This window comes from Centruroides vittatus, unplaced genomic scaffold (genome assembly GCF_030686945.1).
Source record: "Centruroides vittatus isolate TY-2023 unplaced genomic scaffold, ASM3068694v2 contig_726, whole genome shotgun sequence".
Classification (NCBI taxonomy): Eukaryota; Metazoa; Arthropoda; class Arachnida; order Scorpiones; family Buthidae; genus Centruroides; species Centruroides vittatus.
This window is the reverse complement of record NW_027122463.1, coordinates 2552211-2567822: the sequence shown is the minus strand read 5'-3', so window position 1 is coordinate 2567822 and position 15612 is coordinate 2552211. Positions and strand designations below refer to the sequence as shown.

The window sequence follows — 15612 nt, the reverse complement described above, 5'->3', positions numbered from 1 at the left end:
TTAAAAAAATCCAGTAACAATGTTATGTATGTAAACCTCCAGGGAATAACCCACACCGAATTGCCCCTTGACCTAGTTAGGCGACCCCACATCTCTGACCTTTGTCATGTTCCTTTGTCTTCAGTCAGTCGTGCATTAGCTGTAGTAACACTTAGACCTGGAGGCACAATGTTACGTTTGTATTATCACAGAGTTACGTTTCTATTATAATAAAGTTAATTTATATACGTTAGCAAGTAATTATTTATTTTATGAACACAACAAACAAGCTCCTTAATTTTCCTGATAATATTTAAAACTGTATGTGGCCATCTGTTATGATATTTTATTTAAAAACTGTTATATTTTTAATTATTAAAAAAATGGCAAAAAGCTTAATTTTAAGGGTAGGGATGGGTTTTATAAAAAATTGTAAATACTAATAATGAGTAAAATTGTCATTAAGTCTGTCCCCACTCAAGATATGACACATGATCCCCTTTATCTCCCCATCCCATTGACCTATAACTGTCAAAATTTAATAACATCAATTCCCTAATACACAAACCTTCATGCAAAATTTCCTCCTGAATGTCGGACATGTGAAATCTGGTTCTGAAAGTTTCATTTGTGAAATTTTGAACTGAAAGATACAAAATGTATGGGGCACCCAAAAGTTGTTGACAAAGAAAAGTTTTGGGAAGAAAATGTTAAAAACTGATGAATATCAATTCATGAACTTGCAACAAATTTTAATGTGGCACCAACATGATGATTGTGTTCCGTATGCATTAAGTGAAAAAATAAACTGGATTGAGTATAACTTTTCTGACAAAAAGGAAAGCAGCTCTAAAGTTTCATTTTACTTTTAAATTACTTATTTTTATCATAGGATATTTTTTTACAGGTGACAAAATTAAAATAAAAATATTTGTTATTAACTGATAATTTGTTCTAGTGGGTTGTGATTGTTCGGTTGAGTATCGAGGTACCACTGTATTTGATTAATGCGATTTTGATATACATGGTAACATCGAATTATTAGTTAATCGCATTAATCAAGGGATACCTGTATAAAAAAATTTGAATCTCATTTAATGCATTTCATAATTCACTGATAAAACACAAAATAAGATAGATTATACAAAATGAAATATTTTATGTATCAGTATAAACAACTGTTTGTTTGCAAAATAACTTAACTTGTTAAAAAAACTATATCATATAATAGATTTACTTACTAGTTACTGTAAATTGAGCCATAAAACCTTTATCTACTATAACGTAATCAGAATGAAAATGAATGAGTGTTGATCCTACTGTAGACACGGGATTTGGTACTTCTGTGCCACAGAAAGTCCCAACATGTGTTAAAGTTGAATTAGTTTTAATCTCAGATATTTCAACATAATCAAATTTACATGTAGGATTATCTGAAGTTTAAAAATATTAATTTATTTAATATTGACATTTTCAATTGTTATAAACAAAAGTTACAATTAAAATAATAATAATTTTTATAATAAAAATAAAAATCTTATAAAATTTTGCAAAATTTCTTTAAAACATTTAAAAATTTTATTAAAATTTTGAAAATCATATTAAAATTATAGTCGTACGTTCTATAGCAAATCTCTCATCAAATTTTAAATGATATATGATCATTAGAAGAAACCTCAATTCGATATTCACAGTCCATATTATCAGAATAGTTTGAGGGAAATCCAGGTGAAAATATGATACCAGTTTCTTCATTAACAAATGTTCTTCCACATCCTAGAAAATACACATATTAAACTTTTAAAATAAAATAAGAATATTGTATAAAAATATTTAAATTTGTGTATAAATGTAAATAAAGTTATTCATATATGAATGAGACAGACAGAAATGGAAATAATTGTAAATTATTTCCATTTCTGTCTGTCATAAATTTTAATATATGATTTTATACAAATTATAATTTATATAAAATCATAAATTTTATGATTTTATATAAAATATTATTACATTAATTAATTTAAAAATTTGTTGAGTAATTTATCAATATAATAAATTTTAATTTAAATAATTAAAAATCTATAAAAATAAAATAACTGAAACAAAATTTGAATTTTTATTTTCAAAAAGTATAAGACTTTATGTCTTATAGTTTCTAGTAATGTCATCCAGATGCTGAAAGTCACATCGTTTCATCTAATTTTATGACAGCAGTTCCAAAATTTGGGAGCATTAGCCAAATTCAAAATAGGTACAATAATGTGATGATTTATGTAACATCAATTTTGTATGTTAGTTTCCCATTCTTTGTACTTCAATCCTTTGTTTCTTTTCTCTGGTATTTTCATTTATTACTTGGCCTGGGTCAGATATTCGACTAGTTTGGGCACAATAAGGAGCAAATAAAGGAAATAATAAGAACAAGAAGGACGTGTTGAAGAGAATGCAAAAGTACATTTGAAAATGAAAGCATAGCTTGAGACTCATTTCGCCCTTTTTTAAAAAAGATATAAAAAATTGAGATGAACATGGAAAAAGTTACATATTATTCAAATACTTGTGAATGAATTCTTTCATTCCACAGTAAAGAATGGCTGTCTAGTACTTAGAAATACATATCTGATTTGATGTTAAAGATAAGAAGGGCTATCCGTTATAACACAGACTTAACCCTGTAGGAAATGGAAAAAAGAAATTAGGAAAGTAAGAAGTTAGGTAGAAGAGGAAACACAGGGAGATAGGAAAGTGTCTAGTACTTAGAAATACATATTCAAAATCAGTCATTGAAAAACTTTCCACAAACATTTAGACATTCATTTAACCCAAACAAAATATCTGATGAGTTATTAATAGTTCTGACCCACTACTACTAACTTTTTTCACTTCCAAGTTTCTACCTTTTTTTTTTTTATCATGTGTAATCCTATATCTTATAAATATAGATGAATTAACAATAATTTATACAATATATATACAGATAAACACAAGATATATATTATATAAATATAAACATGATATCCAATTTTTGATGTGGTCTGGACCAAATATCTTTTGCATTTAATTAATTTTTAACAGTGAACAGACTGAAATTGTTATACCATGTTTGTTATAGATTTCTATGTGAAATTATAAAATTGAATAAATTGGCTCTTAACACACACACATCAACTGTGTCTGAAGAATTATATTGAATTGTTAGAATGGAAAGAAAATTACAAATATTAAATGTAAATTTTCAAATTCCACAGCATGTGTTCTGAATGCGTTTTTATCTTTAATGTATGATATCCCATAACACATAATCATAAGGAACTAACATAAAAAAAGAACAGTTTGCTCAACAATAACTTTACTAATCAATTTGATTTTTACTATTACAATTTTTGATAACAATTACATTTCTGATTCTTTGGTTCACTAACACATATGACTAAACTATTTGGATACATGCTTCATCACCAACACTACAGGTTTTTCTTACATACTAATTTTGCATTTTGCATGCATTTCATTCTTAAATGAGAATAAAAGAGTAGGTTAATATGGAAGAAAAAAAGAAGAAAGGGAAAGAGCCAAATCCATAGAATATACATGACTTGTTACAATTACTGCAGTTTCACTCGCCTGAACACAAAAAAATACTGTTCTCAAGGCGCAAATCTGATTGGTGTACACATCTATGGTAAGACTTTGAATTTATAAATTCTGCACAACTTAATGAGGATGGGTTGAGCCACTTCAAGTTCCTCACTCAAGTCTGGCATGTCTTCAGCTCATCTCCTTTGTCCTGATGATGTTTATCCCCTCTCCTACTGGTGAGCACCAACCAATTCTACCACATCCAAGACTAAGGTGGAGGACAAAAAAAGAGATGTTTCTCTCTTGTCCTCATTGATTTTTATGCCCTTCCTTGGCAGGGAGCAATCTCTCTCCTACACACATGGCTGCCTCCAGCAAATCTAGTTGCCAGTCTTCACAGATTTGCTGAAAAGGTGATAATACAATACAAAACAAAATGAAAAGTTGGGATATAGAGTTAACAAGTAATCAAAGAGGAAAGCAAAAAAGAAAAAGAAAATTCTCGGATGGAAAGAAAGGAACATAATTAGTGCAGAAGCACTACAACTACATTTAATAATTAAATTTCAATACTAATATTGTAATTTAAGCAAAAAGGGTTATGAAATATATCAAGATGTATTAAGTTATTAGATAAGTTATAAATTAGGAATTTCTCCAAAGAATATCAGCAAAAGTTTAATAAAATTTTAAAGTGTTAAAAAATGAGATTACCATAATTTAAATTTTCATTTCTATTGTACAATGTAAATATAATTAAGGTTAGGATTTGACTATCAAAAATGGATATTGACCCTTTACCCGCTCCCAGGAATTTCCTATATCCCGTGTTGATGAACATGGAAAAAGTTGCAAATTATTCAAATACTTGATGAAATCCTTAGCAAATTTCATGGGAGCCAATACTTCTCCGTCCTCGACTTAAAGTCAGGGAATTTTCAAATCCCACTGCACTCTTCCATAAGACATATTTATGCATTTTCCACCCCCTGGGGAAATATCAGATGTGCTGTTTACCCCAGGTAGTGAAAAATAGCGGTTGTTATTTCCAATATATCATGTCTTAACTGCTTGGCCGATTCACAAGGATAAATTGCCTCGTCTTCCAGGACGATGTTGTCCTCTTTTCAAAAAATATTGATGAGCATCTTGAATTAATTGATAAGGTTTTGAGTATTTTTAATAAAGCTAACTCAAAATTGCACCTGCAAAAGAGTAAGTTTATCATGGAAGAGGTCTGTTATTTGGGACACATCATTAGAAGAGATGACATCCTCCCTGATCCTAAAAATGTGAGTGCTAATACTTAATGTTAAGCCACTCATAAAAGTGTGTGGGGTAAGGAGTTTTCTTGGGATGGTTGGTTTTTTCGTGATTTTATTCCAAATTTTGGTGATATTGCGACCCCTCTTACTGAGTTAACTAAAAAGGGTAAGAAGTTTAAGTGGGATGCCTGTTGTAACGATAGTTTTGAGAGATTCAAGTTCCTATTAACCAATCCCCCCGGTTCTTAGCCATCCCAATTTTTTAAATTCTTTCCACATTTATACCAATGCCTCAGATAAATGTGAAGGTGCGGTTTAGGGAAAATAAAAGAAAAGGATTATTTTTTCCCAATAGGTTACTTTAGCAATAAGTTCCATGGCACAGAACTTAATTATTTGACTATCAAAAAGGAGTGCCTATCAATAATATTAGCTCTCTGTCACTTCAAGCCTATCATACTAGGACATGATATAAAAATTTACTCAGATCACAAGCCCTTAACCTATATAAAGATGATGCAAAACCACAACAAGAGGCTGATGTGTTGATCAGTAGAACTGTAACTATAATTATAGTGTACGCCATGCAAAGGGAAGATTAAACCCTGTGGCTGATTGGCTATCACCTCCCAACATCTATTTTGAAAGTTTTAAGCCCACTCAAGATTGTAATATGAACACTAAGAATCAAAACTTTTGGGAAAGGACAGTGGATTCACATAATGGTGATGAGTTTTTTTTAAATTAAAGAAAAATCTTACAAAACATACTTTTGACCCTTTCAATCCACCTGATGGATACAACTGGAATATCATGTGGTGTTCGTAACAAGAGGTACACGATCCCGCGAGCGAAATGGTACGAATAAAACTTAATACAAAGTAGTTTTATTCTCTCTGAACAGGTTCTTACATAGGATCCCAACTTTACAACTTCAAGAATTTTATATATACAGGAATTAAAAGTTTGTCCTCAAAAAAACAGTTATCTTGCACACACGCGACAATCTGACGAGGACCGTATTCACTTACACTAACTTATACTAACTTAAAACTAAAAGAAATTGGAAGAATAGAAGAAATAAGGAAAGATAAGAAAAGTAGTAGAAATACCCGGGTTTCTATGCGATGTGTCTTTTGGTGGGGAACAACTTCGGATCTCTCTCTTTTGTTACGTTTGTAGCCCTTTTCCTTATAGATCTTTCGTCTATAATCTTTTTCTTTCAGACTGAGTCGTCTTTCCTCGATGATCTCTCTCTGCACTTTATCCTCTTAGATCACCCTTCTCCCTTTCTGGAGCACTTCTTTTCAGCTCCTACCTCTTTGGGATTCCAACCCAGACTTCCTTCAAAGTTCTCTTATAGGAATTCCTTCCTATCGATTCCTTGGCTCCTCGTAGCCTCCAATCGTCGGACACTAGATCTGGAGCGCTACCTTCTCTCGTCAAGAGCTCGACCCAGACTGGCACTCTTTCTGTCTGTTTTGCTTCAGGGCCTCACTCCCTCTTTTGTTCTTACTATTGAGGGAAAGATAATCCTCCCCCAAGGGCAAAGAGTTAGACAAAGGAACAAAGAAAATCTAAGACTAATTCAATATAAAATATACAAAATGTACAATATTATGGCCGACGGCCACAATCAATTAGAGGGTGGTGTATTGGTACATATTAAGCCAGACCAATATGGTTTACACCACTGGTGACGTCCTTGTGTAGGGACTGACATGATCAACTATGTCATTAGGGCATTTCACAATTCTGATGTTGCAGGTTATTTCGGTATTGAAAGAACTTGTAAACTAATTGATCAACATTATCATATCAGAAATTTATGCACTAAGGTCAACTGTTATATTCAGAATTGCCCCACTTGTCAAAAATTTAATTTGCACTGGTGCTGGGCCACTTTTCAAAAAACGGAAACCACCAAACATCTCAAAAAATTGCCATTAATATTGTTGGCCCCCTCTGAGTGACCCCAAGAGGAAATAGGTACTTATTCACCATTATCGACATATTTACTAGGTACTGTGAAATAATCCCCGTTAATGATCAATCTGCAAAATATGTTACTGACACTATCTTTGATAATACAGTGTGCTGTTATGGATGCCCCGAGGTTACTGTGTCAGATAGAGGTAGTAACTTTACATCCAGATTATTCCAGGAAGTTTGTTAAGTTGTTGCATGTCAAACAAAATGACGACAACTTATCATCTGTGCTCCAACTCAGTATGAGAAAGGTTTAGTAAATCCATTTGGAATGTAATATCATGCATATCAAGTGGTAACAAAGATTGGGACTTATTTGTTAACCCCGCCATATTTGCCTATAATAATACCATTCATACATCTACAAAAGGAGCCCCATCATTCCTGCTGTACAGGTATGATCCCTATCATGGACCTTTCCGAATGATACAATAATGATTATGATGAAAGTTTTAGGGGTAAATGGGTAGAGGGGTTAAATGTTATACATGATAGTGCCTTTAATCACAGTAAATTGAAGAACTCTGTTAATCGGGAGTGTATCAATCGTGGTTGAAATTATAGCACATGGGCCATAGGGCAAAGGGTATGGTTGCTGAGAAAGGACACTGGGAAGAAATGTGGAAAGTTTTCCCTTAAATACTTAGGACCAGTGGTGATATTCGGCGGGTTCGCACAGGTTCGGCCGAACCCGTTGTTAAAATTTTCAGTTTCCCGAACCTTGTTAAACACACGGAACATTTCTCAGTGGGTTTGTTTTTTTTAAAAAAATATATTAAAATATGCGTATAATACGCATATTTTAATATATTTTTTTAAAAAACGGGACAAACGCCTGTTGCCCGTTTGAAATGCTCGGTGCCCTACTAAACTAGGGCCTTATACCCCATTTGCACCGAGCATTTCAATCTAGATTGTGAGCAAGGTCGGGGAGTATGTCTTGGTGCAATCTCTCTCGATCGTTTCAATCGAGGTTTAATCGCGATCGATTCAAGAGTGTTCTTGAAAGTAGATCCAGTCATAAGAGAGATCCCAGAATGCCACGCGCGCGAGACAATACAAGATGGCTGTGAAACACGTGTCGGGCTATGGACAGCGAAAGAAAAAGTATAATGTATCTCGAGAGATGATGACATGTGCCTATTTCTAGAAGCGCCATATTGCGGTAAAGAATTTCTCTGCCTTGAAAAAAAAAAAAAAAAAAAAAGGTCGACAGCTCTAAAATACTATTGTTACCTGGCCTTCTCCCATGGCTCGTTACGTTCTAAATACGCCACTGATTGTTAGATATATGGTTGCAAGAAAAGGTATTGTATTTATTTCTAGCCAAAACTTCCATTTCGTTTGTCGGTGGTTGTCAGGGAAAAATTTTCTGCTAGCGAACCCCTTGTTAAATATTTCGAATATCACCACTGCTTAGGACCTTTCAGAATCACCCATAAATTAAAACCAGTCATTGTTGAGCTTGAAGGAAATTCTCACCATAAAAAGTTCTCAGTTCACACAGACAGATTGAAACCATGTTTTTTCCCTATAAGGATTTACAAAACTAAAAATTCAAACCAGCATGACCAATAGGTGCATGAGGTGGATGACAATACCCCCTAATTTACTCCCACCATTTTCCCTGCATTTCGGACTGAGACTGTGACAAAACAATTGACCAAATGGACATTGAACTAAATGAGCATCAACAATACAAGGAGGAGGATGTCAACTCATCTGCCATGGTCACAGATACCATCTACGGAAGAAGGTTGATTACTGTAAGTTGCATTATGGTAATTGATCGCTTTTGTAAGGGGCATATGTAGCTGTACGCCATATGTATATAGTAATTGTATATTTGTATTTTATAATTTTATTCTTGTTTCCATTCCTCTTTCTTAGTTTTCTCCTTGGTTCTTTTGTCTGTTCTATCTGGAATTTTCCTATTCAAACTTCCTTTTCATATATGGTCATAGAAAATCTTCAGAACAATAGGAGGGCATGCAGCCCTGAGAGCAAAAGAGAGAGTATGAAGGGAGTTGAGGCTCAGACCATGGCATGGATGGATGTGTGTGACAACCCTTCTGGTACGTTTTAGCATTGTACAGAAAAACTGAGAGACATGAAATGTCGAGTAGAAGGTTACTAATAAGTTATTGAAGGACTTAAGGATATATCATGCTTGTTACAGCATAGTGACTAATTTGACAAGTAGAGAATAGAACGTCCCGATATACGACTTGAGGACGAAAGTCCAAGCACAAGTGACCATTCGTAAGGATCCTAGAACTAAGATTTGGGTACTCCTTTCCTATCTCCTACTTCTGCTCTATCCTTTATCCTAGCTATATAAGTATAGATTTATATTTTAGTTACAGATTATTTTTATATCATTTGTAATATGCTACAAGACCAATGTTAAGATTATAAGAAGCTTTATAGTTATTGTCGCGCAGTGTAAATCGATCAAGTTATATGTCTGGTGTAATAATTCGGGTGACGAATATCACATATTGGAATCGAGACTATCTGGCATCCTATAAAACAACCTGTACATTATTTTGGGTAGAAAGAGTAAAGTTTTTCTTTGTTTATATATATCTATTGTTTATTTGTAAAACCTGTAATTTCACAGTGTAAATGTAGTAATTTTGTAAATTATGTTTTGAATCTTTGTAAGTATTTCTACATTTCTTATGAAATATTAGTTTAAATTTGGTTAGAACAGCTAAACTTGAATTTCAGTGTATTTGGAGTATACAGTATTTAAAATTCTAATTTACATGTATATTTGAAAATCCAGTCCCAATTAGTCCAGATTTTTGATGCTTCACTGAATATCTACAGAATAATAATTACTTCATAAATATTTATATAAAATTGCACTTCTTTTTATTAGTGTAACAGTTTTGAATTAAATTATTTCACCACTTTTTTTAGTATTCAATTCATGACATATGAAACAAATTTGGATTCTATTTTTAATAAATTCAATAATGAATATAGAAAAAGTATGGTGATGATTATATTAAATATGAATTTACTATCATAAAAAATATCAAATTGCCATACTTACTAATCCTATGATTGAGTTGAAAACCATCTGCATTGTTATTTTCATTGCTGTGGAATTTTACTCTTACAAGATTTGATCTGCTAATTATATCTGCTGGATTGTGGAGACCACAAAACTTTCCTAATGAATTCCATTTTTGATTATAATAATCCTCCACCTGTAAAGAATGTAAGATATATTTATTACTATTATTATTATTTAGAGGTGAATATTTTAGTTTTTTATTTTTTGGTAAACTTTAATGCTAATGTATTTAGTAGGCTGAACATTAGGCTGAAAATGTTAGTGTAAAAGCAAATACATGTTTCTCAGTAGCCAAAGGTGCTTAGTGATGAATTAAAATTAACTTTATACAATATCAATAAACATATTTATATTAAATTTGTATTAGCTTCCAATAAAAAAATTTATATTTTTACTAAGATTACTTATCAAATAATTATAAAATCTTACTAGAACATAATCGTTGCAATTTTGTTCAATATCAAATCTGCCAGGAAATGATAACAAGAAATGAAAGTCTGGCTTTGTTTCCAAAATCCATATACATTCGATATTGTTTGGATAACGACTATTTGTTTCTGATGTTGGTGAAAATATTGTTCCTTGATCACTACTTGTTTCATGTCTAATAAGACCACCACATCCTGTAAATTATGCTTAATTTAATTTTCTTTTTTAATTACTCTTAAAAATTAAAATATTAAATTAGGAATGTTTAGATACAATGTTATCATAGATAAAAATTTAATGTAACATACCATGATGAACAGTTGATGTTAAAAACTTAAATCCTTTTGCTGATCCTATGTTATCAGAGTGAAATAAGACAGTAAGATAATTACTTTCAGAAATAATTTCATTTGGATAGTTAGTTCCACAAAGTGTATGGTTAGTAGGTGAATCCCACCATTTTCCATTTATTAACTTAACAAAATCTTTGTTGCAATCATTTTCTAATTGAAAATCCAGAAAAGTTAACTAAAAAATATAGAAAATACATTCTAAAATATAATTTAAAATTTTAATAAAACATTTAATTCATTTTAATTATAATTTCAAATTAATATTGAGGCAGACCATTAGTGAAGCCTCTTCAATGTGCCTTACAGAATTGTGTTCCTTCTCAAAATTTAATCAAATAATTTTGATTAAACATTGCCATTTTCCATTAATTGGGATAAGGAATTCAAAAATGTAATAAAAAATGGAGATCTGTGACTTCATTTTTGAGATACAAGGGCATAGAACAAAGTGCACGTGACAAAGTTATGCAATTTGTGCAATATTGCTTTGTCGGGTGATGTCCCAACATCACTAGCATATTTATAGGCTTATAGAATATCTTTCTGAAATCTGATGGCCCGATTTTGATGAAATTTAGTCATTTTCTGTTAACTGTGATGTGGAATCCAAAAATGTAAATAAGGGTCCATTTAAATGTAAAAAATAGCAGTCTACAACTTCATTTTCATTATACAGTGGAGTCAAAGTTACAATGTTATCAGCATACTCAATTGCGTAAGCTCCCTGATACAGTTGAGCATGCCTAATACAGTACAGGGGAAAAAATAAAAAACAGCCTTGTGTGCAACTAATGGAAAATAGGCACAAAAACTGAACAAAACACAAAGATAAAGCAACTGATAGTGATTGCTTTGTTCTTTGATCACCTCTCCATGTCAACAAATACAAAGATGTCTCTCCATATCTGGCCAGCACAAGGAATGCATCTTCTGGGACTGGGGCCACGCAGGGTTGTGGGAAGGCAGGGGCAGAGAAAGTATGTGCCAGGGTGCTGAGATGATGGGGCTCCAAAATTCCAAAATTATTACATGGGCAAACTAATAAATTCATAGCAAACTGTCACACACAAGTATGAAAAATTATATTATGAAATATAATATTCATTATATTAATAAAAAGTGATTTTACAATTTTTAAATTTATAACAGACTAATCCAAAAGACACCATATTTAAGTTTGTTCCTGATGTCAAATGCTCCAGCTACATATAATAAGTACAAGGACAGCCTCTTTTGTGGCAGCAAGTGCAAAGTTCACCTGTTTGTGACCGCCGGGTACAAGGATTGAGCTGCCTCTTCTGCACAAGAATACATTTTTTTTTTTCCAGCTCTGCCTCATTTCTATCACATTATGACAAAGTTGTGCGATGTTTTAGTTTTTAAGTACGATTAATGAATTTAACAAAAAAACCCAAAAAACATATAAAATGTATATTATTGTTAGAACTCATTTGAGTTTTGTTTATTTATACAAAGCTTTTTAATATAAGTGCTGTTGATGATAACTCAGTAATTTTATTTTATAAGAAATATAAAATTAATTAGTGGGTAAATATAACTTAAGTCACGAAAGCCTACTGTTCAACAAAAACTTCTGAAGAATAAGTGTTTTTGATTTTTTTAAAACGTCAGCATCAGATTCAAGATATATTTGGATTGGGAATTTGGAATACTAATAGGGCCTACTGGAGAGGTTTTGCAGGGCTTTGGAAAAAAATTATTAGGGGGCCCTAAAATATTTCCAAAAAAAATCTTTTTTAGTTTATTCATTCTTGTCCAGCTCACATTATAGTACAAAAACTTTCACCTTTAGACTGAAAATTTTATTTACAACTGTTACAAAACGTTTTTCAGGCCTACTTATGAGCCATCCTCAGGTGTTTTATCTTTCTGTTTTAGAATAACCAAAATTCTCTGAATGCTTTTAAATCAAATTTTTAAAACTCAAAATTTTCACTCAAATCATGTATCATTGAGGCAAACAAGTGGTTGTGTTTTCTTTTAATTTGTCGTAATTCCTTTTTTGATGGTGTATCTCCACACTGTTGGGGCAAACACCAGAGATATGAAAACTTTTCCAACAGTGTGGAGATGTACTGTACCATTGAAAAAAGAATTAGTACAAATTTAAAAAAATGCAACTACTCATTTGCCTCAATGATATATGATTCAATTGTAAAATCTGATAGTTTCAAAAATTTGATTTCAAAATATTTGGAGAATGTGGGTTATTCTAAAACAAAAAGAGAACACCTGACAATGACTCAAAGAGCACCAAAAAATGTTTTATAACAGTTCTAAATAAAATTTTCCAGTGTAAAAGCAAAAGCTTTGATACTAAAAAATTTTTTATTAAAAAGTTATATAATTTTATTAAACATAATTTACAAACATTAATACATACACTTGACAAAGATTCATAGAAAACAAAAAAAATTATATTATCAAGTTTTCTTAGAAATATGAATGTGAGGGGCTCATCTGAGCATGGAGCCTTGATCTGAGCCTCAAAAGCCAGATGGCTCATACATCTGGCTCATACCAGATTGGCTATTATTTTCCTAAAAATATCGTGGAAATAAGGTAGGTTGGTACAGAAACTATTTATCGCACATGTACTGTATATGAGCTTGTCCAGTTCCTAACTGGGCATGGGTCTTTCACCAGCTACCTTAAAAGGTTCAAGATCCAGGATGATGCAAGTGCACAATATGCAAAATAGAAGATGGGCCACTGCACTACATCTGTCATTACCCTGCAATGAAGAGCAACAGACTCAGAATCCAACTTCATGCTGACACTGCTGACATTCCATGGCCTTGCTCCCCAAATGAACTGTTCACATGCTACTAGAAGAGTTTCAGTGCCTCATTAAGAATTACTTTAAGTGCATCAGTAATAATAGATTTCCCTACACGCAAAACAACTCCTAACTGCTGTAAAGGTATTTATATGTACTGTACATGTAACCAATTTTTATGTCCATCATCACTTTGTTCTATTTCCTATTTGTTAATCACTATTATGTGATGCTATTCAATACCCATTAAAGATAAAATAAAGATAATTATATTATATGTATTTTAATCTGTGTTATACTTTTGCATTACTTCTTAATATGTATGTTATTTGTTGTGCTATAATTTATTACTCATTATATCCATTATAAGCAAATTACTCTGTTTTCTACATATCTTTTTATAACTATGTTTATTCTGTAATCCTATGTATTCACACTATGTTTTGGTACTCTATGTCTATGTATATCAACCTCTGTGGCGCTCTGCGGAGCAGAGGTCCCTATAAATAAAGTATCATTATGAATGAATGAATGAATGAATATCTGGAAGAGGAGATCAGAACTGAGGTGCGGGTGGTGTAACTGGCAACATGTCTGCATCGTCAGTGGCAGTTGCAGATTCAAGTCCCATTCCAGGCTGAATTTTCTAAATTATTTAATTTAATTATAATTATTAAATTTAATAAGAGATGGCACCTAATGCCTCTCTCTAGTGACAAATTTTTTGTTATTTAAAATAATCACAATATAATAGCCCAATCTTATCTGGTAGTTGTTAGCTTAATACATATGTACATTGGGGTTTATAGAGGTTGGTTTATGTATAGTTATAGTTTTTCAATTCTTTACACTTTTGTAAATACATAGACAAGATTAGCAGATTTTATGAGCATAAAATAACCACACACAATATCTAAACTTAGATAAATTATTTTAATGAACTTAATCATTACTAACAAAATTTTTTATGGTAAAAAAATTGTTGCATTTATCATTTCAAAACTCAACTTTAGAATAGAGATTTGTATCACTTGACATCAATGAATCTTGTCAGATAAAAAATTTGTTTCACTTTATGATGAATATACAACATAAAATAAAGCTTAAAATAAACAACTATACCTTTATTTTAGACCCACGTTCAACTTCAAAAATCCAATGACAATCAGTATTAGGTGGATAATTGTTAGGATAAGATGGTGATGAAATATTAGATTCACTATCCTCAATTATTCCTCCACAATCTATTTGAAAATGCAATAATTTTATTATATTTTTTTCTAAAATTACAATATTCACTTTTAAAAGTTGCTAAAGTAAAAAAATTTTAAAAATTGTTCCTGTTATAATTCGCATGTTTTAACTGTATTTATTTACTGAAATAAAATTTAAAGTTTCATTTAATAACAAAGTTCCTAAAAATAATGTAGTATATTAATACCATTTTGATTGTGTATAATTTTTAGAATAGTGTAGTTTGATATAGGATGTAAGCATTAGTACTGTTTCCCTCTTTGATTTCAAATTTTTTTTTTTGTACTTTCCCATAGCAACCTGGCATTGAGACCACCAAGATGAGAAGTTGGTAGGTGACTATGTAGCTATAAATAGCTACATAGTCACCTATTTGTTATGTCAAATAATGTGATTTTGTTTTTTTTGTTCCTATTTTTCTGTTTCTGCATTTTTTTAATTTAATATTCTCATTACTGGTCTTTATTGCAGTCTTGGTGCTGGAGTCATTAATAGAATATGGTCATATTAATTTAACTTGAGAGAGTTACATGAATGAGAGATGGTTGATATATTTACATGCAATGCCATTGGTTGAAAAGGAAATAAAGGGTCAAAAATCATGTGGAAGAAAGTGTATTGCCTGATAGTACCAAAACTAACAGGAATCTGATTTAATTTGTACAAAGACCAAATAATTAAAATATTAAATGCATGAAGTAATATATATAAATATATACAAAATTTTCCCGTAATTCTTTTCTTTACAAAAACTAACTACTTCACTTCAATGTATCCAAATGATAGCACACTCCTTCAATAGTTTGTTCTTAAGAATACTTTCCAAAACTTGGATGGAAATGGATAGATAAATAAAGTTCTACTACCTTCATACAC

The 15612-nt window shown here is 31.5% G+C and overlaps 1 protein-coding gene across 1 annotated transcript in view; it reads right to left on the bottom strand.

Moving 5' to 3' along the window:
* Positions 1–15612, bottom strand: part of LOC136980838 (cubilin-like) — a 292841-nt gene that overhangs the window by 39852 nt on the left and 237377 nt on the right. The window contains 7 exon segments of the mRNA XM_067277042.1: positions 1221–1412; positions 1599–1625; positions 1627–1755; positions 9877–10033; positions 10330–10523; positions 10638–10857; positions 14605–14726. Of these exon segments, the coding sequence (XP_067133143.1) occupies positions 1221–1412; positions 1599–1625; positions 1627–1755; positions 9877–10033; positions 10330–10523; positions 10638–10857; positions 14605–14726 (1041 nt within the window).